Raw genomic sequence first — 23,757 nt, 5'->3', positions numbered from 1 at the left:
AACAATCAATACATACGATATACATTAATTGCTATTTCAAAATTTGCTTCACATTTCTATAAATAAAGCAAAGAAAACAAGTTAACAAAAGAGATATACATAGAACATGAAAAGGTAATTGATTTAATTAGTCGGATGATATTCATTTTTGTTTAAATGTGTCTTTGGTACCCGCTTTTAATAATTCATTATTTTTATCACTAAATTTTGATATAAATATCAATACTTAGTTTTGTAAATCACTTTAAATATCAATATTGTTAACGCTATTAATAATTTTTTGCTCGAAATGTCCTAATTGAGACATCTTTTCAAAAGTTGAAACTTAATTGACATCTTTTTAAAGGCGGATATCAAATTGATACATCTAAATAAAAGTGTGTATTATCCGATTAATTAAATCAAAGATAATTTACTCTAATAATTTACTCTAAGCAGATAAAATTAAAAGAAAAGAAAAATAAACAAGTTTAAGACCTTTCACCCTACGAAACTTCAGAAAAGCATAAAAAATTTGCCTTGTCACCCATTAACATGACAGAGGGAAGTTTCCTTCTTTCATCTCTTGCTGATCCATGGTGTCAGAAAGAGGCATTCCTCTGGTCTCAGGCAAACTCAACAACGTTAAAGTGGAGGAAATTATAAGCACTCCAAAAACACCATAAGAGAAAAGGTTGTTCTTTCTCCCTGCAGCTATCAGAAACGGACTGAACACGCAGCCAAACACCACAGCTTGTCTCGCAAGTGATGCTGTAGTGTTCCTCACGCATGTCGGAAACAGCTCCACCATGTATATCAGAAACACGTTAAATGCAGTGCATGCACAGAAAAACGATGCCACTGCAACCCACACCTTAACACCTTCACTGCGTATCACCACACACACTATGCAACATATCCCACTTCCCACTGAGAACACAAAAATCGATAACTTTCTCCCACACTTTCCCAAGAAATAGGTCACCACGCAAGAGGGTATTTCCATCAAAGCATTCAACACCACTGCAAGGTAAATGTTGTAGTTCAAGTTTCCCACTGCTAATGGCATCCCAAAATACACCATTCCAATGCCAAGACCTAGCCCCATAACTCCCACCATCCGTTTCGGACCCCAACTTGTTCTCAACAACACTGCTACTGATGAGTATGGTTTGGAAAACGAAACCCTTTTTTTCTTTTTCTCTTCACTCCTTTCAAGATCACTTTTTTCTTCACAAGATTCAGTATTTAATGTGGAAACATCAACCCTTTTGAGATAATTATACGTATCTGTTGTTGAAACACCATTTTCTTCTGGTGCAGCGTTGTCATGAACTCCTTTGAGCATTTCCATGGCTTCTTTGACTCGACCTTGCATGAGAAGCCACCTTGGAGACTCGGTGACGAAAAGGTATGCGATGAGAGAGTAAGAGAGGGCAGGAAGAGAAATCCAAACGTAAAGATATTTCCATGGAGAATTTCTGTTGGCGTACGCTACACCGGGCAAGGACATGTACCCTGATGTGAAGAACACAAACTCTATAATCCCCACCGTGAACCTCCACTCGGTGCTCACTTTCTCCATGAGCAACACCAAGCAACATGTTGAGATCGATGATCGACAGAACCCGATGAGGAATTTCAGCGCCGAGTAGATCCAGACGTTGGTGGAGAAGATGATGATGAGTGAAATTACGGACATTGATAAACAAGACAGAATGATCATGTTCTTTCTTCCGAGAGATGTGTCGGCTAAGGTGGCAAGAAGAAAGGAACCAAGAAGACAACCTAGGAAGAAGGAGGATTGAGGTAAACCTGTGATGAAGCTGGTGGCGCATTCAAGGCCAAACTGTGAAATGATTGTCTTGGAAGAGGGTCCATCCCATGCCCATGATGTCTTTGGGAGCTTGCAGATGCCGGAATTTGAGGTACATGTTGTGGTGTGGTTGGTGCAGTGCCATGTCGGGTAATCATCAGTGTAGATTGCTATGAATAGTTGCTGTGAATCGAAGAACATTGCCACTGATACGAGGATGCATTGAAGGAACTGTGTCCACCCGAAGTTCCCCAAACCCTTCTCTATCATTTCATCCCACGACACAATTATCTTCTGTTGTTGCTGAAGAACAGAACTAGACTTGGTTGCATCTTTAACCGAATCCTCCATTTCAATTCTGTGTTTGCTGATGCAGATTCAGAGAGTGTTCTTAGGATGAGTGAGATTTTACATTTTTTATCTTTCTTGGTATGAGTTGAGATAAATGGTTTCCAAAAAAACAAGATTTAGAATCAGAATTTAGATTTCTTTTTTCTCAAAAAATGAAAAATATAATTATTGATATCTGATTAGGGGTGTCAAAACGGGCCAGCCCGGCCCGTTTTGACCCGGCCCGATTTTGGCCCATATTAAACGGGCCGGGCAGGGCTGGCCCGACATGGTAAAACGGGCTACATTTTTTGGCCCGGCCCGCGGGCTGGCGGGCTGGCGGGCCCGCCAGTTTTTTCTGATCTGTATAATTTTTGGCCCAATCAGTCAGATTTTAATTTTGAATTTTTTTCACATCTGTACAACAACAATGATCTATTATCACAACACAAAAACAGCCCTGGAATGCAATATATAATAACATATCCTCTTCAACTACATCAACATTCTCAGACTCAGTACACACATTTTCAGTTTCATGATCTTTACTTGGAGGAGGATTAGAATTAGACTCATGCTCATCCATGATATTAAATCTGATTCACTAAATCCTAATACAAACAAAACAAATAGAACCACAAATAATGTTCAGCTTTAAAAGTGATTCAAAAAATCAAATACATGTCACTAAAAAATCAAATTCGACAAAATTCAGCAAGATCAACCTCCATACACATTATTAGTCACTCAAATAACCGAGTCACTCAAATCAGGGCTTGTACAACAACATAACACCATCAATAGACATATGAATATGGAATTCCTTAAAAAGATAGTAAATAATTCATCAAAACAGCAAGGGTGGTGAATAACAGAAAATCAAAACAGCAAGGGTGGTGAATAATTCATCAAAACAGCAACACACTGTGGCAATGTGTCCCCATTAGTAGTAGTCACAATTGTCACTCCATTTCTTTCTATTAGCTCTATCTCTTCATCCTTTGGTTCTTCATCATCCATTTCCATCAACAACATCTAAGATTTCTTATGTTTTAGTTGGTGAGATGGTGTACATGGCTCGTCAGAAAACATACGGAAAGTTCTTGCCTCCTTGGAGTCTTACCAATCTGAAATTTAGTTGTATGTGTTTGATATTTGAATACCACAACTGTTAGATTTGTTGACTTCTACCATGGATTTAAAGAGTGAACTATGGTGGCTGTGAAACCAACACATATAAGCAGTGACAGCTACAAACGCACAAAAGGTTGAAAAAGAAAAAGCTGTAACTGACTTCTCTACTGCCCTATTTTAGTGATTGTGCATTCTCACATCAGCAAATGGCAATAGAAGAAATAAACCCCAAACAAAAGAGTTAACCTATAAAGCGAAATAAAAAAAATAACGTGCAAGCTACAGCATTGTTAGTATTACCATGTAAATGCCTGTAACATTGCCCGCGGGCCGAATGAGTTACACACATGTGGCAAGACTTCTCTATTGATCATCAGTAGGCAAGATTTAGAAACATCCAGAGGACAGTACACACATGTTAATAACAAGCAGTGGCAGCAATTACTTATCAACAAACAATGTATCTGTAAACAGCAACACAACACCACTCACTACTTCTTCTTCCACTCCAAAACCCCTTCACACCTCGCCACCCTTAAACCCAGCACCACCGCACCAATTTAGAAAACAACACATCTCGTTGTCTACGAAATTGAAATTGGGGGAAAATTTTAAGCAAGAACAGCACAACAATTACGATTTACAGAATGGGTCCAATCAAACAAGGGCAAATCGCAGCAACAACAACCACACATACACCATAACCTCCAATTTAGGGAAACCAATTTTAGGGTTACGAAAATCATAAATTTAGGTCACAAATCGAAAAAAAAAAAGAACCAGAACTCAAATTACGAACAAACCTATCTTCGCGGTGGTGGTGGCCGTCGGAATCGTCGTGAATCGCAGTCCGATGGTGGCTCTGCGTTCTCCGTTCACTGCGCTTTGCCTTCGTGAATCGCAGTCCGATGGAGACGTCGTGAATGGCCTGCACTCTGCCTTCGTGTTTCCTCGCCAGCGACGTGGGTGGAGGAGAAAGAAAAGTGGGTGGTCTCTTTTCTGGTTTCCCAAAACGCGGGTGGAGTGGAGTGGAGTGGAGTGGAGTGGAGGAGAAGAGAAGAGAGTGTGATGTTTGGAAAGGAAGAGTGCACGTGTTTTTTATGATTTATTAGTAACTCATTCGGCCCGTGGCCTGGCCGGTTTTGGCCCGTGGGCTGGTCCGACGGGTTATCGGGCTTGACGGACCGGACTGTCTCGGGTTGGTAGGCTGAATTTTTTGATCCGACCCATGTTTTTTTGGTCGGTCTGGCGGGCCGGCTCGTCGAGTCCGGCCCATTTTGACGTTCCTATATCTGATATCGTTGAACTGATTGTTACTCCCTAGTGATGAAAGGTCAAAATAAAGGTTATTGGGTTTTTGCACTCTGATTTCAAAATTCTGAGTGATTTTAGAATAGTTGAAAGAACAGCTGTTGACTTATAGAAATGTTTTTGGATGTCCTTTGGAGTTATTTATGTGACAATACAGATAAATAAGAACTTTGTAACTTAAAAATAATGGTAGCGGTTGACCTATTAAAAGTTACAAGTTAAAAATAAGAACTTAAAGGCAAAATAAACTAAAAGAAAGAAATAAAGGCTGATAAAATACTTTGAAATTAAATAAAAATACTTTGTAACTTTTTTTTTTTTCAGTTAGATTTTGAACTTGTTTTTTCCACATGATAAACTACTGTTGTAAAGATTCAAAAAAAAAAAATCACAACTTCAAACATGTCAAATTGAAAACTATATTAAGAACACGTAAATTGAATTAAAATATTCAAAGAGATCAGTAGTGGAGAAATTCATTCCATAACATTTGCATACACAACAATAAATTTAATAAGATTCGACTGAATTTGGAATCTACATGTAATAAAGGAGTACAAGTGTATTCGAGATAATTACAGAAGTTAAATTATCTCAATAGTATTATTTTTTGTAATCAATTATTTTAGTGATGATAATTAACATATATTAAATTCTCTTAATGGGTACTGCATTTGCTCCATATCAATGATACCCAAATTCTATCGGAGAGAAACATCCGCAAAAGCTAAATCCATGGAAGAAGACAAATTCTATAGTTAAAGTATCAAGTATATTATTTCTAAAAATATTCTAAAATAAATTTCAAAATATTTAAATTAAAAATAAATTTCAAAATATTTAAATTAAAAATAAATTTCAAATATTTAAATTAAAAATAATTTTAAAATATTTAAACTAAAAATAAGTTTAACATATTTAAATTAAAAAATATATATTTAAACTATAATTTTAATAGAGATGGATTAGGTACAAATATATGTTTTGGTAAATCTGTAAATATTTTGTCAAAAACAAACCGTAATTTTATTTCTTGTTATTTTGCTATTTTTTTACAAATTAATGAGAGATTATTTACAAATATATGTTCCGGTAAATTTATAGTTATTTTGTTACGAAATACCTACAATTTTATTTCTTTCTTACTTTCTCACAATTAGTGAGAGATTAACTACAAATATATATTTTATAAATCTGTAACTATTTTATTATGAACACGTTACAATTTTATTCCTTTGTTATTTTTTCATAAATTAATGAGAAATTAATTACAAATATTTTTTCTCATTGATCTCTCTAATTAAGTAGGAGATTTCTTATAGTGAATATCGATTAACACTTAATATAGTAACTTAAAAAGAACAATATATAGATTTTATAGTTAACACTATAATGTAAATACCAAATTATATAGGATTAAATAACAGTACTCTCAATAATAAATTGTTTAAAATTTATAGTTAAACTTAAAGGCAAAGACATTGTGTGATGTTTCATGGTTATGATAGAATAGAATAGAATTGAACTTTTGAAGATAAGAAAGTTCAACTTCTTTTTGTTTATTTTTATTCTTCTTAAAATCCTTAAAGGATTAAATTTGGAATTGGAAATAATATTATAAAAGATTAGAGTAAGAACAAAATGAAACATTTAAAGAATTTCATACGTCATGAGATTTAGAATTAAACAAGAGAAAAAGGGTCGTAGATGGTGGCATTATGCTTAATCTAAAGATAGCGGCAGTCTTCAAGAACATATTTAAAAGGATCTTGATATCTTGAAACCCCATTTTTATTTTACACTCACTTAATAATAACTTTTAATATTAGTTTACTAATTCTTTTAGATCATTTTAATTACAAATTGAGAATGGTTAAGTAGGGTATTATGATAAGGATGCGTACGTTGCGTTTTAACTTTAAACACGATCATAAAATGCTTCTTCAGCGTGATTACAAAGTCCTCTATTCAATTTCGATCACCATAGTTGAAGTAATTCAGACGTCCTGTAGTATAATCAGGAATCGTATCATATACGAAAACAAACACGAATCGTATTTAATTTGGAGAATGACACGGACAATCTAAACCATATTTGGAGAAATATATAACTTTTTTACGGTGATTTTTTTACACTATTAGTTCTTGAAATTTGATCCTAAATTAGAATCCTAAATTAGAAGTCGTCTATGTCTTAAATTTTGATACGTTTTGGTCCTTAAACTTAAAAAATGAACGAAAATAATCTTTTATTTACAAATCGGTTTATTCCTATTTAAAAATTTTGAATTTATTAAATTTATTTGAAAAAAGTTTTCTTTAAAAAAATGTTTCCGATCATTTTCAAAATATGATATATAATTGGTCATATAATTATGGTTATATAGATCTTTTTTATGAAAAATCTTTAATTGCTAGTATCAAAATATTAGTGAAATTAAATTCTTTTTTTTTGATAAAAAAAGAATTGATGGAATTACGAATGGAATAAGTATTACAAATTTTTTCTAGGAGAAGTTATTAAATATGTGGGGGTGGACGAATAGCTTCGTATATATTATTATATATTCTAGATATATTAATCTTTCTAGTAATTTTGCTTTTATTCGAAACAAATAAATATTGATAAATCTCATGAATATTGAACTCGATAAGAAAAAAAGGATTTAAAAATTGAAAAAGAATCTTCTTTGAATACTAAAATGTTAGTATTGGAGTTGTTTACATCATTTGACACATTTTTTTTTAATATTTTTTAGAAAATGCATTCAACACCTCAAAATAAGTTAATGTAATTAAGTTAAAAGTACTATATTCATTCATTTTTAAAGTTTAAGAACCAAAATTTATGAGATAGGTAAAATTCCAATTTTGAATTAAATTTCAGACACTAAAAATATATTTAACCTTTTTTTTATTACTATTTGATATTATCTCTTATAACTATTTACTTTCTTTTTCTTTTAAAATCTTTTAAAAATATAAAAGTTAATTTTTGTTAAAACTATTTTAATCTCGTAAAAGTCTTTAAATAATATAAAATCAACGTTTTTTCAACTTTTTCTTAGCCCAAAAGTAGGGGCCGGATTGGGTGACGATTTTAACCAACGGCTGTACCAAGAGAAGCCCATTTTTTGAAGCAGCACTTGATTTTGGTGTTCATAACCCTCTGCCTCCTGTTACTGCAAACGCAGGAGAGAGATGGAAGATTCAGTTCCAGTTGTGCAGGAAAACAAGATTCAGTATTCGGAGGAAATGATAGAAAATGGTTTGCGAAGATTTGGGTGGTCGGGGATGATTCAATGCATCCTTGTCTCGGCCGCTATGTACTTCGATGCACAGCAATCCTTCATGGCCATTTACTCCGACGAGTACCCCACTTGGCACTGCGCAGATCCCACAACATGCACCTCACATTCCGACATCTGCAAGCTCCCAAGGTCATCATGGGCATGGGATGGACCTTCTTCCAAGACAATCATATCACAGTTTGGCCTTCAATGCGCCACCAGCTTCATCACAGGTTTACCTCAATCCTCCTTCTTCCTCGGTTGCTTTCTTGGTTCCTTTCTTCTTGCCACCTTGGCCGACACATCTCTCGGAAGAAAGAACCTCCTTGTTATGTCCTGTTTTTTTATGTCCTTAGCTTCTGCTACCATTGTCTTCTCCACCAATGTTTGGACCTACTCCGCTTTTAAGTTCCTCATTGGCTTTTGGCGTTCTTCCATTGGGACCTGTGTTCTGGTGTTACTCACGGAGAAAGTGAGCACAGAGTGGAGGTTTACTGTGGGGATTGTTGAGTATTTTTGCTTCACTTTGGGGTACATGACCTTGCCTGGAATAGCTTATTTAAACAGAAATTCCTCATGGAAATCTCTCTATGTGTGGACTTCGGTTCCTGCTGTTTGTTATTCTGTGATTGCTTACCTCTTTGTTGCGGAGTCTCCGAGGTGGCTTCTCATGCAAGGTCGAGAGCAAGAAGCCATGGCAATGCTTACAGGAATTTCTGAATCTGCGGTAGAAAATGGTTCTAATATAACTGCAGGGCTACTAAAAGTTCCTGCTGTTAAACAAAAGTCAATTTTGGGACTTTACTCATCGATAGCAGAGTTGTTTGAGAGAAGCTGGGTTGGCAAACGGGTGGTGGCAATGATGGTGCTTGGTCTTGGGATTGGGATGGTGTATTTTGGCATGCCTTTGGCCGTGGGGAACTTGGGATTCGACATTTACTTGGGCGTTGTGTTCAATGCTTTCATGGAAATACCCTCTTGTGTGGCCACATATTTCTTGGCAAACTGCAGGAGAAAGCCCTCGATTCTTGCATTCTCTGTAGCGAGTGGGATATGCTGCATGTTGTGTGCAGTGGTTAGCAATGGGGTGAAAGTAGCGAAGGTGGGGATATCGTTGGTGGCATTTTTCAGTACTGTCACTGCTTATAATGTGTTTCTCATTTACGTCGTAGAGGTGTTTCCGACGAGTGTACGGAACACGACGACCTCGTTGGTGAGGCAAGCCGTTGTGTTTGGTAACATATTCAGTCCATTTCTTATATCTGCGGGGAGGAAGAATGAATTTTTCTCTTATGGGGTGTTTGGAGTGGTTATAATTTCATCCTGTTTCACTTTGGTCTGTTTGCCTGAGACCATAGGAGTAGCTCTTTCTGATACCATGGACCAGCAAGAGAAAAAGGACAACCTATCTGCATAAAATGATGAAGTGGGTCAGCTTATGTTGTTTTTGTAGGTTCAGTGTGTATGCTGCATTATTTGTTAGGAAAAGTTATGTACGTTTTCTTGTTGAATAAAATTTTCTTACAAAAGCAACATTGGAGAATTTGGGGAAGAAGACCCAATTTTCTTTTTACAATGATTATTTTCTTTTTGAAACAAGAATATTGTTAACATTAAATTTAAGGAATAAATCATATCCATACATGTGCATACACTTCTAAGACGGAAAAGGCCAAATGAATCATTTTAAAAAGGTTGAAAATATCAGATTAAACTTTTTAAAATTTTAAAGGATCAAATTAAAGCAGTCTTAATGGCATGCATTTACATTTGGCTATTACTACCCCGTCCACATCACGTGATATCGACTTGGTTCTCTCTAACATTATATTTCCATCCCCATTTCATGCCTATCATTTAGACTCTAGTGATGTCGATTTGGCCGATTGTCTTGTCTCAGTACAAGTTGCTACATTATGGGTGGATGTTTACTGTACATGCTGATATCATGTCATAACACAAGAAACACTATCATGCCTCCAAAATCCATATCATACAGTGAGTCTGAATATTGTGTGATTGCTTCTGCATGCACTGTGATTACTCAGCCTTGTCTATTGAATTGGGCCTTCCTCAAACATTCTTATTAGATTGATTTGTTGTAAATCCTAGTACAACAACCTAGAAATCAATCAAAAGTTTTGTATATTAATATATCGAGAAAAATATAATCATAGTCAAGAAACCATTCATTTCTTTTCCAAAATGATGTACAGTTGTATCAAGATCAACGTGAACAGCTAAATTCACAGCCTCCAGAAGTTTCATGTTCTCTAAAAATATTAATTATTTAAAGCGACTGTGTATTCCTCTCCACAAGCACATTTTACCACATGACGAATCTCCTGTAAAATCAGAGGCATCTCCATGAGTACAAGGGAAATTAAGATAATGAATTGTCACTTGATTATTCCTATTTGAAGTCATGATTTTTCCGGATAACTATTTAAGTACCTCGTAAAAATTTTTGTGGATTAAACTTATCTTACCTTAAGTTTCTCAACTTGTCTCTCTAGAGATTGCAAGTATTCAGTTTCTGCAGCTTTGTCTGACAAAAGAGCTTTATATTCCTCTTCAAGAGCAGTTAAACCTGCTGCTTTCAGCTCCGGCTAGCGTAGTTCGTTCATTAGAGTTAAATAAAATAATTTACAAAATCATTGATAATAAGTCACAAATTTATTACTTGCCTCAATAAGAGAAGAAAAGAAAACAACAGCTTACCAATCAAAGATCTAATATAAATGAATGTATAGGGAAAAACTTATATATAAAATGGAAATCGTTTTCCACTTGATCATCCTAACAGTGGAAATTATGATAATCACACGTTTCTCAATAATTCTTGCAAAATAACAACAGACCTTAAACTCATTTTCTCTGCACTTCACATCCTCGATAGCCAGTTTTATCTAAAGACAAAAAAGACATAATAGTAAGAAGCAAATAAAGTATACTGAAAATGTAAACATAATGCCATATTAAACATCAAAATCTTCCTATTCTTATTTTCTTGAAAGAACTAAAGGTTGGAAAAGAAATCCTAGAGTATCTTTACACCCCTAATTACGCTTCAGGATCATTTTTTGCATCCCTATGTTTGCAAAAATCAATCATCGACTATTTTAACAAACTTATCGAGGGGAAAATGGCTGCAACTAGTTAACTTTGTTAAAACTTGAAAAATGGTAATTTTCGGAAAATAACTTTTGCTAACCGGAAAAAGAATATCAATTCAGTTAAGGAGAAATTGATCCATGATTAGATGAAACAACATTTAAATAGAATGAACCACAATTTTCATGTAGAAGGCAGTTATAAACTGGAGAAATAAAGACTAAATTGAAGAATTTTTTTTTATTTGCAGCTCTCTATATTTTAATTAAAGAGCATGTAGGAAAAAGTGTCCTTGCCTATCCATTTGTATAATTGATCAATTTTCCAAAAATTCAGCAGATCAAACTTCGAAGACACTGAATCTTTTTAAATTAGAATATTAACGTATGCTTAAAACGCCAGGGTTCAACCTTGATCACGGTAAATGGGATGTTCCATGTACATATTCAGTCATGTATTGTAATAAAAAAATATGGCTGAAATGGAAAAAGTAAAGAGAAAGAAGAAAGGTTATTTTAGAACGCATTTTAAAAAATTAGGAGGGACCAGGAGAATTTAAATCTTATTGTAATTATTTTGTTTAATTTAAAATTGAATTTTTGTTTCTAGAATGAATTAAATATTTCATTGTATTTGCTATAAAAAAATTGCACTCAGCAAAAACAAATTTAACAACCGAAAGCTTGAGTAATGTATACTTCACAACCTAAATGGGATGCAGATAACTAACCTTGGTGTTCTCGGTAAGAACCTTGGCTTTCAGAGTAAGAATCTCCTCAAGCCTTGCTTTAGCAGAATCCAATTCATTGATTAAATTGGTCCTTACAACACTTCCCTGTCAAACAAAAATAAATTAGCAGATTCCAACGCCATTGTAGTATATATTTATGAAAGAAGTGGTCTACCAAGTTATCCACGACAAGGTTACAAGTCGCACCAGTCTTTCCTGTAAGTTATGAAACGAAAGCTTGTACATCAAATTTAGTTTTAAAAAATGGATTATAAAATGCCCGTTAACAAAATAATAATAATAATAATAATAATAATAATAATAATAATAAACATCCGATTCAATGTTCAGCCTTGACAAAACCAAGGTATCTCAATCATTACTGATTTAGTTACAGTAAGCAGATATAAGTAGGTATTCATGGGGTGGTTTGAGTTTAAGCTTAAACTGCTGAACAAAACTCAATTGGTTCTCAATTTGAGAAATTAAACCAAGCCATGCTATCTTAGAAACAGTCCAACAATGTGATAGACAGTCACAACTCTAATGCATCTTAAAATACAAGAACATTGGTTTGATCATGCGTTGCTATCAAATTTGTGTCGAGTTATTTGAACATGTTTATCTCTCTTCTTTTAAGAAAATTGCTTTGGTAGAAGCAAAGAAAAAGATTCTCCTGAAAGTTTTGGTGGAGTTTAAGAGTCCTTTTTCGTAAAACGTTGTGTCAAACACCACACTAAAGTATAGAGCCATGCCTTCAGCTTTACTTATTTCCCCCACCACCTTTCCGGTGACCTGTATAAATCCAAAAAGAAAGTGACAAGAATCAGAAAAGCATATAGATCAAATAATTAAATCAATACAACCTGAGAATGGGATGAAGTTTTGTTTGCTTTATTCTTCCTTTTAGTCAATAATTTATAAAACAAAATCATACCATTTCCTTAGAATTAAATAAATAAGCAAGCTCAAGAAGTTTGCTCAAACACTTGCCAAGGAGCCTTATTTTCACAGGAACTTTAGGTTATATACGAGTAGTCCTGATAAATGGCTTATAGTTATTGGTAAGAATAAAAAAGGCATACCAAGTCATGCTTTTGCAGTTCCCTGCTAATATTCCGAGTACTACTGACCCATTCCTGCAAAATACTTCTTTTCAGTACAAAGTTGCAACTGAATGAAAGAACTCGCGTGAAAATGAAAGCATAGCTGATAACAAGATAGAATTAATGGGACAAGGATGCAGGAAAATAGATTTACTCAGTGAACAAAAAGGTAATCCCTCCGGATTTGAACATAAGAAAAAATCAACTAATTTCAAGGGACTCAAAATATTTTTGAAAATGAAATCTGAATTAAATAAACGATATTTATGGGACATTTCATTAGGAAAAGTGCTAACCAGCAATAATTAAAGAATTAAAAGTGAAAAAATTTCTACTGAAATTGTAGCGGTGCACTCTTGTGATTTTCAATGCAGCTCAACATAATCTTTAGCAAACTTTTTATTTATTGATTCCTTACAGAACTTGTTGGCCGGATCATTTTATTGATTGATCTGTTAACATTTTTATCCACCATTGTGGTGATGAGAGACTTTTCTTTGGAACTGATGATAAAGACTCTTCACCCGACCTCCCTTTTACTAATGCAATAGCTAAGAACGGTGGTGATTTGAATAAAAAAGGGTGCTGTAGTGGTAGTGTCATTGAGGTAAAAAGGGGAGGGTTTCTAATTGGGCATATTGGGTCTTGGGATGTCGGCCATTTTGCTCACAATATGGGAATTAAGGGGTTGGACGTGTTGGGCTTTGAGGTGTGCGTCCATCGTAGACCACATATAAAGGTGGTTTGGTGGTCTATGATAGAATTCATTCATATATGTGTGTGTGAGGGAGATAGAGAGACAGACGGAGAGAGACAGAGGGAGAGAGATTGATGGCACTCAATATTTATAGACTAACTGTTCACGAGTGTAATTTTGTGTAAAAAACGGGAAACCGTTCTTCCACGCATAACACGTATATGTATTTCAAATGGAATTATTTCCCAAACATAATAACCCCTTTGATGTCAACATTGTTACTAATTGTTCAATTGCTTTCATGTACTGAGCCTACCCTCCAAAGGTCACGGAGCAATAACAAAGAAGAAGAATAATGAAAGTCAACCTGTTGCTTCTGTAATTTGGCATTCATGTCCTCCGCAACCTTGCTATAGTAGGCTCTGAAAGGTTAAAACAACTTAGATGAATATGCATCAAATGTGTAAGATTACTCCCTAAGTATCTTCAGCTACCTCTTCTCTGAGAGTTTGGAAGATAACCCAACTCTCTCTTGCTGAATAAGCTCCAAAGTCTGTTGGTAGAGAGTCAAGGATAAGAATACCATGAACACAGCTCAAGACTTTACCAAAACAAGAAATAAGGCCCAAATTCTACATAACCAATCCTAAGAACCCATATTACAAAGCTTTCATTTCAAATCTCCATATTAATTATAGACTTACTATAAAAGACAACTTTTAAATTAAACTTAATTTTACTTTATTGTAGCAAGTATAGCTACCACATCTCAGTTTTGCGTTCTTGAACTCAAGATACTTGATAACAGGTGGAATGGTAGGTCTAACAAATTTGACTAAATTTTGAATGGCTCAAATATCATCTTAGAAAGTGAATTTTCACTCAATCTTGCAAAACAAAGTAAAATAAATATTTGTGATATATTTCTAGTTGATGAAGGATCTCCAACCGTTACCGTAAATCAGCTAATACATAAACGAACTTTCATTTAAAAAAGAAACTTAATTCATTTTACTTTATTGATTTTTTTCCTACCATAACGATGAACATATCACGCTCTACACCAGAGTGGGAAGAGGTAGCTCAACTAAAAAAATAAAAAATGTTCCAACACTTTCACAGTTAAGGCAGTGGTCAGTTATAAAATGCTGAAATGCTGATGCCAACATTTATGTTATGGAACCAATTGACTTAGACCTGGGAGAGTTTGATTGTGTCAAACTCCAAAGAGGCAATCCTTTTCTGTTTTTCCAGTATCTTCGAGCATATCTCGCCCTTTGCGGCCCTCATCTTCTCAGTGTCTTCCTTGAGTTGCGTAATTCCCGATTTTGCTGCACAGTTACAGAGCATAGCTATTTCAGTTCATTATGCATGAATTTTACACTTTCGCCTTGCTACAAACTTATATTATAATTATGATAAATTATATCAATGATGATTAATCACTTCATAGAAAACTAAACTCTATAAATAGAATAATAGTGACGTCATGAACACTCCACAGGCAATTGAAGGAAAGTGGTGACCTGATTCAATGTCGTTTTCCAAAGTGCGTACGTTGGTCAGTTGCATTTCTTCTTCGACGGAAATCTTCGCCGCTTCATCCTCCACGTCTAATTCAATTTCAGTTTTCATTTTCAGTTCGATTAAAATAAATAAATAAATGAAGTAACAGTGAATGGATTCCGATTTGCAGGTACCGTTCATTTGAGAGCGGAGAGTTTTCATGTACTGCAAGTACTCCTCCATCTTCGTCCACAATCAGAGAAACGAGTTTCGCGGTGATTAGAAAACCGTTATACCCGGATTTGGCGGGAAATGGTATTTATATATCCTAATTATCCTTTGTCACGTTTTCTTCTACATTCTCTTTTGCCAAAACCCAGGCGCGAGAACGATTCACAAGGTATTCGTATTTTTTAAAATTTAATAAAATGATAGAAGTTATTATTAAATATTATAATTAAAAATCATTAAAAAAACAAAATTTGTAAATTATGTTCAATTTATCTTTTTCTGTTTGTTTCATGTATGAAATATTAAAAAGTTATATTATTATAGGAAAGTTAACTATTATCTATCTTACATATATAGAAAATAATTATACTCAGACCAATTAAAAAAATACAAAAAAAAATCATTATACATTTTATAAATTAACAGTTTATTATACCTATATAGTCATGTGAAATTAAAGATGGTAGTTAGAGAAATTCAAAAGTAACAATCATAAAATTCGAACCTCAGATTTATAATTTACTTTGAGGGATTTTATTTTTCCAACTTACGAGGCTTCAAAAAGAAACCAAACATAATAATAGACAAACGTGTCATTTATTGGGTTATTTTCCAAACTAGAGATTTGATGTTAAAGGAAAAGTTGCATTTTGTTAGAAAGACGTTATTATCCTAACTAAAAATAAAAAAATTAAATACTTTTTTCATCCTCATTTTTGTAGTGTTTGTTGCGAATAGTTATTTTTGTATTACATTATACTGGAATGTATTACGTGTATCATACAGATGTAATATTAGTATTTAGATATAAATAGGTGAGCTAGAGTTTTGAAAATGAATTGTTGGGCAGTTGGTAATCTTCTTTCTTCATTTCCAATTTGTATTGTTGCAATCTTCTTCTTTTCCTGCAATCACGGTCCAATCTTCTTCCTTTACCTCCGATTGTAATCGTTGGAGACAACACTGTTGTAACAAAATGTTGGTAGTTCAACGAGAAATAGAGGATGATGATGATTAACTAGAAAATTGAAATTAAACAACTAAATCGTCATGTCCAATTGCTACTTCCTTGCAAATCAAAGATGAAGAAATCGTCTTACTCATCAATCCCTAATTGTAGCACGACCTAATTGGAAAATTTTTGCCTCGAATTGAAGAGTTAACGTTAATAATCCACTTGTACAGTACACAGTGTCACCTGTACAGTGTTCTGTTACTAATTTAAACGGCGTCACAGAAAATGATTAAATTAAACACAAATTGCAAAAATGATGATCATTTTAAACATTTGGTCAAAATGAAAACCATCTGCAACACACTACGAAAATAAGAACCATTTTAAACATTTGGTAAAAATGAAGATCATCCGCAACAAACACTACGAAAAATGAGAACGAAAAAAGTATTTAAACCAAAATAAAAATACAACTCTTAAAAAGAAAGATAAAAAGGAAAAGAATTGCTCTCCTCTTATTTTATTAGTAATTGTGCAGTGAGAAAAACTAGTATGAATCTGACTTAATTATTTAGGAGACTTAAATATTTGGTTCTCATAAAATGACCTCTTATGACTTGACTTATAAATAAAACAACATTCACATAAAATGGAAAAGAGATACTAGTAGCAATTTTTTATTTTAGTTATAGTTATTCTTTATTTTTTTTTTCATTTCTATAAAACTTGATGTCATTGTTTTAAAACTATATTTAATGTAAAAAAATAATTTAACTAATGCAAATATAAAAACAAAAGAGAAAAACATGGAAAATTATTAAATCAAAATTACAAATTTCTAAAATTATAATAAGACTACATTCAAGATAATAAAAAAAATCAAAATTACCTACGTAAATTTTTCTTGAACATAGATCAATCACTTTAATTTCCAACCTTGAGAAACCCTCATTTTAGCCTCAAACTTTACAAACATCGTTTATTTTAATCTTTATTGCAAGTGAGAAACTTAGTAACAGAGAAAAAATAAAGTTATGATGTTTTAGAAAATTAGAGACTAAAGTGAAGGTTTTATAAAGTTAAGAGTATAGTACCAATCTCAAAGATCACAGGGAGAGTTCAGTCTAACAGATCGAAGAGTGAAAACAGTGTGAATGTTGCCTCGACTGATCAAGTTCGTTGATCTGAATGGTGGCATCCTCCATTCAGAGTTTCACAATAAACTCGAAAACAGCAATTTTTTGAATCGGAAAGAACATTTGTGCTTTGTCCATTTCTATTCTTTGCTCGCTCCACTTATATTAATCTCAATCAACCCAATAAACCAGGGTGCGGAACATACAGAACATACATCTATAGGCATCCAAGTAAAGTACTCCCAGCAGCGTTAAATAAAAGCATTGTAGGTAGCTCATTTTTTGGTTTTATCAAGCACTTCAATGTATCTCTTTGGAACTCCGTATTGTTCAATCAAATGCCTAGCTAAGTCATCGATAACTCCTCCTTGAACCAAAACTTCATGCCCTTTTTTACCTGCAAGCAAACAAATGCCTTAGAATTTCAGATACACAATGTAATAAACTACAAGTCAAAGTTCACCAGGCAGAATAATGGATGTTGCAAGGGTGAATCTCTGACCATATTCCCCAAGCCAATTCAAATTTCAAACCAAAAAATTGATTAAAGAAACATATATACAGATAGCAACCTGGGGTTGCAACGAAAAATACAGCGGCGCCATTCCAATTTTTAACACAAAAAACGGATTTCAGGTAAAACCCGTTTCACAATAGTAGCACTCCGACCAATTGTATTCTTTATAGTGGTCAAAAATCTCATTTTGTAGCTTCACTAAAAATTGTCATTCCTTTGATGGTATAATGTCTTGATTTCCTTGTTTTCGCGTTACTCACTAATATGTAACCTCATTACATATTACCATTAATATGTCTGTTAATGTCAAAAAAAATGCCTTATGGGAAGGCAAGACAAGACGAGACCAACAACAAAGAAAAGTAAGATATAACAGATTTATTTTTTTCTCTTTTCACCTTTGAGGCCAAAATGTAGTTTTATGATCTTAGGTATCAGCATTTTATCAAGCATGTGGAAAGATAAAAACAAAATAACTATTCTATATGAATGCTGAGGAATAAACAACTGAGATTCGATACTTTATCCTTTCCACCTAAGAGACCACAAATGTAGTTTTATAATGTCAGGTATCATCAGCATTCCATCAATTATAGAAGATAAAACCAAAGCATATATTCTATATGAATGCAAATATATTAGTTAGACAACACCATATGAGATTGGATATAAATAAAGAAAAGCAACATTTAGTAATGCAGTCACTCTTATGCTCATAAATCCCATATTTCTTGATGATTATGAAGCACAAACCAAAATAAAACTTGTAATTTTAATGCAACCAATAAGTACCTGGCAGTTCTGCGACAGAGGTACTGCATGCAAACTTCTTCTGCAGTTCTGACGCCAAAGCTTCAGCATCTATAAGAAAACTTTCCATACCAGAGAGTTTGGTTACCTTCTTGTTGCCTTGCCGTCGTTCTGTCAATAATTGAATTGTTTTAAGTGCACCTTTACGAACTACAGATTCATTCCCTCTGGTTACAACATGGTGAGGCTGCATACGGCTCACAAATGTTGATCCTAAATCCTTCTTGTGAATTTCTGTAGGATAAGTTGTTCCTTTTTTAATAGCACCCTTGTACAGTGAGTCACATAAAAGCGCATCAAGAATCACAATGGATTTATTTGTTGGTTTAACAAGATTTTCTTTTTCAACATATGTGAAGACAATATCGGTAGCTTCAGAAGCACTAAAAAGTTTCCCCGGATCAGCTCCTACAGCTGAAAATATGGCATTGACATGTACACTTGGCTTGTAGATTTCAGTCACTTCCAGTGTTTTAGATGTACGAACTTCATTAGTAGACTGAACGCTAGGCTGCTCACTTTTCTCGACTCGCCTTTTTTCAGGCTTAAAGGATGAATAATCAGCATGGTTTCGGTTTACTGAAGACAGCATAACTTCCTTTTTGTGTTTATCTTCTTTCACTGATATCTGTACAAAATGTAAATACATGTGAAGAAAGAATCCAGAAACAGCATTGCAGAATATATCAATGAAGAAACAGCAGAAGACAAATTATTAAAAGGGCCAAATACATTAAAAATTGAAAATGTCATTTGATCATGATATATAAAATAGACATGTAACTAGCTCCGCATAAGAAACATCCCGATAGAGAATCATTGCTTGAGTTTATTCTAGCAGCCATATCAGTGATCCCTCCCTTCCAAAAGCAATTAATTCACCAAAATACTTCAAAAAAGCCAGCAAGTTGCATCTCACAAGAATATTACAAATTTCAAATCAACGTTTTTCTGTTCGGTCTTTTCTCAAGGTAATGAATTTTTAAATACTGATTGTTATATAAACATCTAAAAATAATATTTTGCACATGGAACTAACGGTACTATTCTGGTCCCAATCTCCTATCACCATGAGTCTTTATCTCAATTCCAATTCTTCATGAAACGAAATCTAAAGCATAAAAATGTTGTCCAACTTCTTTTCCCATAGTTCCTTGACCTACATATCTAAAATGCTAAGAGGCTACACATCTAACGTGCTAAGGAGGCTACAAAGTGTCAGAATGCTTCATTTATAGGTGTATCCTGACAGAACAGAACATTAGGGAAATGTATTCCGGTAGAAACCTATTTTAACATTTTCTAGATTCTAATATTATGATTCATATAACAATTTAAAGATTTTCCTGTCAATATCACCAAGTTTCTATTACTATTCTACAAATCCAAGTAACAAAAAAAAAAGCAGTAGATGACAAACCAAGCCAGAGGTGGATTTTGCTTGTAACCACTTTGATAACTTTTTGTAGGAAGATTTCTTGATATCTAAAGTAATTCCTGAAGGTCTACATGGTAATACATGGTTCGACCTGCAATGCCCAAAAATAAATAATTATTATATCACTGAAGGTAAAGCTGACTTCTCAATTCAATACACACTAGAAATGTATGTTTAATATGAACTGAAATGAATTTAAGACAAAAATATGTTCAATATTAATGGCAGTCCACTTGAATAATCACCTAATATATTCGACTAACCTAGATGACAATAACTTGCTTGAATGAAGAGTTAGTTCTTATGAGTCAATTGAAAAAGCTTATTTTTCATACACCGACATTTTCAACCAGAAATCTTTTCAAACAGAAATTCGAAACTCAATTTTTTAACACTGCTGTCCAAAGCTAATTTTTCAAGTTTAGCTTAAATGCCCTGCTCGGTATAAAAATCGAGATCTTGAAAAATCGTAACCGAAGTTCTCATGATGTCAAGTGCACTCCACATAGATCATATTTTGGTGCCAGTGTTGTTACTGAGCGAACTATCTTTTTAAAATATATAAACCGCAACGAATTGTCAACTAGAATTCCTGGTTTAAAAGATTTTTTGGCCAATCTATTTCAGATGGTTCAACTTTGTAAACCAAGAAGCAAAGAGAGAAAATCCCACCATAGAGTGCTTCCAGGCAATGGAAGATCTTTGTCCTTCACTGTTGTGTGCAGAGCTTGAAGAAGGCACTTATCTAACAGGGAATCTATATCTGCAGTTGATAGAGTCTGCTGGTCGTTAGGGTCATTACCAGAGGCAGTATCCGGTAACTTCAAATCAGACAGGCCTTCGGTTACTCCATCCACAGCATCATTTTCACCATCATTCGGTGGCACCAATCCAGACACGGAATCACGTTGTAACTCATTCACATCCAGAGATTCCACCACTCCGTCACTTTTTTGGTTGTTCTGCTGATCAGTTGATGTCTCACCAGTAACATCAGTAGAATCGGAATCACAAGAAGCTTGTAACGAAGAAGGATCCTCAAACACAACATCTTCGAAAAAACCTGCATTAGGCACATAACAGCCTTCGGCAGATTCCCTGCAAATCCATAGAACGAGATTGATTCAATTTAATAGCTGAACTGAATAAAAGGATCACCACCAGGCTCTCTCTAGCTATACTTGCCAAAGCAAATCACGATAGTAATGAGTTATTCTCAGCGCCTTTCCACGTAATCCAGCTTTCAATGCTTCATCGCTGCTCATGGTGGTACTCCCAACCTTTAAGAGAATCAATGAAGGTTAAGTTTACACGTAAACCTATAGAATATAAAGGTTCTGTGTCATCCACACACAAAACATGTTGCAATAGCAACCTTAAAAGACAACAGGATTGATTTCTGATTAGTTGAAAGTAGGAAATTAAACTCAAGCTACTAATGAAGCAATGCATGTTACATACTGCAATGGGAGCAGGATTTCCGGGTACTTTGACGGCCCAAGGCTCCCCTGCCCGAAACGAAGGAAGACCTTCGGGCGGCACCGTTATACCTGGGAACATCAAGTCGGCGCCTCCAATAACAAACCGCGACACCTCACCACCCTTGAGCACGAACGCAGGCAGAAGCTCAGGGACAATCCACAGTGCATAAACTGCGTCGAATAATTCCGAATGTAGTTTCAATTTATCATTCGAATTCGCAATTCTGAGCAAAAGTAACGAAAGAAAACCTGTCGGGAAAATGTCAGAGCCGCGGCCATCGACGTCGAAGAACACCGGAAAGCCTCCCTCCACGGCGTACACATGGACGCGGTTTTGAAACTTGGCCACTGCAATCTCTGCCTGCTCAATTACTCTGTTAATTACTGGTGTGTGTTAAACGAAATGATCGAAATGAGAAGAAGCGAAGAATTTTGATTTACCTTGGGAGGAAGCAAGGCGTCTAAGTCGGAATCCGAAACCCTTTGGAATTTGTCCTTAATGCTTCGTCGGAGCTTCTTTCTGTCCGCACCAGAGAGCCTCTGGTGAGATTTGGCCTCCACCGCCTTCTTGAACATTCTCCACTTCTCTCCAACTCACTCACTTCGCTTCTCTGCACCAAACTCAACCCACTCTCAGTTTTCCTTCCTCTTTTATTCTCTAAATAAATAAATAAACCCCGTAACCTAGTTAACCTTTTCTCTGCACCCTCCCATTCTTCCTTTCCAAAATAATTAATAATTTAGTTTGTATATTTAAATTTTTATTTTATTGAGTGTTTACTTTTATAAAAAAGAAATTCAATGCACTAAATTTTTTAAATTAATATTAATATTATTTGAAAGTAATGTATCTCAGAATCTAAATTTATCACGTATTAAAATTTACTTAAACATTTTTTTTTTGAAATCTCTTTTATTTTAACATGCGGCACATTCTAAACAAAAGACTTTTCAAATTTTCACCGAGAGACATAACTTTTAACATATATCATTTCCGATCCGTATAAGATGAATTTACCAAAAAGCATTAAGTTTTTTTTACTAGAAAAGTAATATATATATATATATATATATATATATATATATATATATATAAACATTAAAAGTCATATAGATAAAAAATAATGTGAATTCATATTAAATAAGGAAGTACAAATTTCATTTTATACATCAAATTTGTAAATTGAATTGAACTTAAAATTATTTTTGATATTAGAAATATAAATTTTATAAAATTAAATTAAATTTTAAATTCACTTAAATCAAATAAATAAATAAATATAATCGAATTAGTAAGCTACCCAAGTACAAAAGCACAAAGCATAGAGAAAGCAGGAATGTAGAAGCTCGCTTAAAAGCTTTCAGACATTGCTACAAATAATCTTGAACCGAGTCGAATTAATATAAAAATTATATGGTTGTATATTTTTTTCTTTTGTGTTATTATTTAGGTTGATATGTTATAATTATAACTAATATTGAAAAAAAATGTTCGTAGCTTTCATTTTTCTTAATAAATGATTTGTGGGATAAATAGTTTTTTTTTTGTCAAACTGTTGATGATTGAGTGCTCATTTCCAAATAACTTTTAGAAGTATCTAAGAACAAAGTTTAATCTTTTCCAAACTTTAACCTTCCTTTTAATTTTCTACTACCTTATTTGTCACACACTTCATAACTACTCATTGATAATAATTAATCTCATTTAAAAAATGTTACGTCATAAAATATAAATTCAGATAAAACTAAACTCTTACAAACTAATTTTATTTTCACATATTATAAAATAAAGGGTTAATTATGTTTTTCGTCACTCAACTATTGCTATTTTTTTGTTTTAGTGTCCCACCTAACGTTTGCACTATTTTAGTCTTTGACGTTTTGAATTGAATGAAATTAGTCCTCAATTTTAAACTCCGTTAATTTCAAATGACAGACGAAAGGCCATGTCATGATCCATTTTAAGTTGAGTTAAAAAAAAATTTACACGTGGTTATTTTTTTGGATCAGTATTGGCCTTTGAGGTTCATGTTCGAAAACAACCTCTGTGTGGATATAAGATCATCTAAAAGTTTCAGAGTTTCATCCTTTGCTAACCTTCGTGGTCATCCTCCACGCCTTTTCATCACTCACGCCATCTTAATTTTTATTCATCCAAAATCAACACACTGAATCA

The 23,757-nt window shown here is 33.9% G+C and overlaps 5 protein-coding genes across 7 annotated transcripts; 1 reads left to right on the top strand and 4 right to left on the bottom strand.

Annotated features, from left to right (window-relative positions):
• Positions 1-308: 308 nt before the first annotated feature.
• Positions 309-4,352, bottom strand: LOC114169041 (organic cation/carnitine transporter 3-like). Of its 3 annotated transcripts, none has more exons than XM_028054057.1 (2): positions 4,063-4,352; positions 309-2,162 (listed from the first exon to the last, which is right to left on the bottom strand). In XM_028054057.1, the coding sequence occupies exon 2, from the start codon at positions 2,144-2,146 to the stop codon at positions 530-532; it is 1,617 nt and encodes a 538-aa protein (XP_027909858.1). In that variant the 5' UTR covers positions 2,147-2,162; positions 4,063-4,352; the 3' UTR covers positions 309-529. The 3 variants fall into 3 exon arrangements, 2 of the variants coding, with proteins under 2 accessions (XP_027909858.1, XP_027909859.1); XM_028054058.1 differs by having other exon boundaries at positions 309-2,153; XR_003600813.1 differs by lacking the exon at positions 309-2,162 and adding an exon at positions 2,787-3,252 and having other exon boundaries at positions 4,063-4,349.
• A 3,294-nt stretch (positions 4,353-7,646) lies between these two features.
• On the top strand, positions 7,647-9,435 carry LOC114169099 (organic cation/carnitine transporter 3-like). Its single transcript, XM_028054123.1, has one exon. It carries the CDS (start codon positions 7,772-7,774, stop codon positions 9,275-9,277), a length of 1,506 nt encoding a protein of 501 aa, XP_027909924.1. The 5' UTR covers positions 7,647-7,771; the 3' UTR covers positions 9,278-9,435.
• Positions 9,436-10,115: 680 nt separating this feature from the next.
• LOC114169361 lies at positions 10,116-15,398 on the bottom strand. The gene is made up of 10 exons (XM_028054500.1): positions 15,034-15,398; positions 14,705-14,838; positions 14,002-14,060; positions 13,875-13,929; positions 12,790-12,843; positions 12,437-12,499; positions 11,705-11,809; positions 10,722-10,769; positions 10,350-10,469; positions 10,116-10,205 (listed from the first exon to the last, which is right to left on the bottom strand). The coding sequence occupies exons 1-10, from the start codon at positions 15,254-15,256 to the stop codon at positions 10,143-10,145; spliced, it is 924 nt and encodes a 307-aa protein (XP_027910301.1). The 5' UTR covers positions 15,257-15,398; the 3' UTR covers positions 10,116-10,142.
• On the bottom strand, positions 12,046-14,269 carry LOC114170750. Its single transcript, XM_028056302.1, has 4 exons — positions 14,002-14,269; positions 13,875-13,929; positions 12,790-12,843; positions 12,046-12,499 (listed from the first exon to the last, which is right to left on the bottom strand). The coding sequence occupies exons 1-4, from the start codon at positions 14,091-14,093 to the stop codon at positions 12,326-12,328; spliced, it is 375 nt and encodes a 124-aa protein (XP_027912103.1). The 5' UTR covers positions 14,094-14,269; the 3' UTR covers positions 12,046-12,325.
• Positions 15,399-17,239: 1,841 nt separating the features above from the next.
• On the bottom strand, positions 17,240-22,249 carry LOC114169788 (eukaryotic translation initiation factor 2D). Its single transcript, XM_028055092.1, has 8 exons — positions 22,023-22,249; positions 21,831-21,942; positions 21,562-21,752; positions 21,286-21,380; positions 20,773-21,198; positions 20,083-20,191; positions 18,645-19,290; positions 17,240-17,732 (listed from the first exon to the last, which is right to left on the bottom strand). The coding sequence occupies exons 1-8, from the start codon at positions 22,155-22,157 to the stop codon at positions 17,611-17,613; spliced, it is 1,836 nt and encodes a 611-aa protein (XP_027910893.1). The 5' UTR covers positions 22,158-22,249; the 3' UTR covers positions 17,240-17,610.
• Between the last annotated feature and the right edge of the window lie 1,508 nt (positions 22,250-23,757).

The sequence above is a fragment of the Vigna unguiculata genome, chromosome 11, assembly GCF_004118075.2.
Source record: "Vigna unguiculata cultivar IT97K-499-35 chromosome 11, ASM411807v1, whole genome shotgun sequence".
Lineage (NCBI taxonomy): Eukaryota > Viridiplantae > Streptophyta > Magnoliopsida > Fabales > Fabaceae > Vigna > Vigna unguiculata.
The sequence above is the reverse complement of the archived record's forward strand: the minus strand, read 5'-3'. Positions and strand labels throughout refer to the sequence as shown.

Coding starts and splice junctions, on each gene's coding strand:
- LOC114169361 (XM_028054500.1), bottom strand. CDS start 15,256: ATGGAGGAGTACTTGCAGTACATGAAAACTCTCCGCTCTCAAATGAAC. Junction 10,770..11,704: donor TTCTTACCGAGAACACCAAG/GTTAGTTATCTG, acceptor TTTTGTCTTTAG/ATAAAACTGGCTATCGAGGA. Junction 10,470..10,721: donor GCAGAGAAAATGAGTTTAAG/GTCTGTTGTTAT, acceptor GAACTACGCTAG/CCGGAGCTGAAAGCAGCAGG.
- LOC114169099 (XM_028054123.1), top strand. CDS start 7,772: ATGGAAGATTCAGTTCCAGTTGTGCAGGAAAACAAGATTCAGTATTCG.
- LOC114169788 (XM_028055092.1), bottom strand. CDS start 22,157: ATGTTCAAGAAGGCGGTGGAGGCCAAATCTCACCAGAGGCTCTCTGGT. Junction 21,753..21,830: donor CTCTGACATTTTCCCGACAG/GTTTTCTTTCGT, acceptor TATTCGACGCAG/TTTATGCACTGTGGATTGTC. Junction 21,381..21,561: donor GAAATCCTGCTCCCATTGCA/GTATGTAACATG, acceptor ATTCTCTTAAAG/GTTGGGAGTACCACCATGAG.
- LOC114169041 (XM_028054057.1), bottom strand. CDS start 2,146: ATGGAGGATTCGGTTAAAGATGCAACCAAGTCTAGTTCTGTTCTTCAG.
- LOC114170750 (XM_028056302.1), bottom strand. CDS start 14,093: ATGGTATTCTTATCCTTGACTCTCTACCAACAGACTTTGGAGCTTATT. Junction 13,930..14,001: donor TCCAAACTCTCAGAGAAGAG/GTAGCTGAAGAT, acceptor TTAACCTTTCAG/AGCCTACTATAGCAAGGTTG. Junction 12,844..13,874: donor CCAAATTACAGAAGCAACAG/GTTGACTTTCAT, acceptor AGTATTTTGCAG/GAATGGGTCAGTAGTACTCG.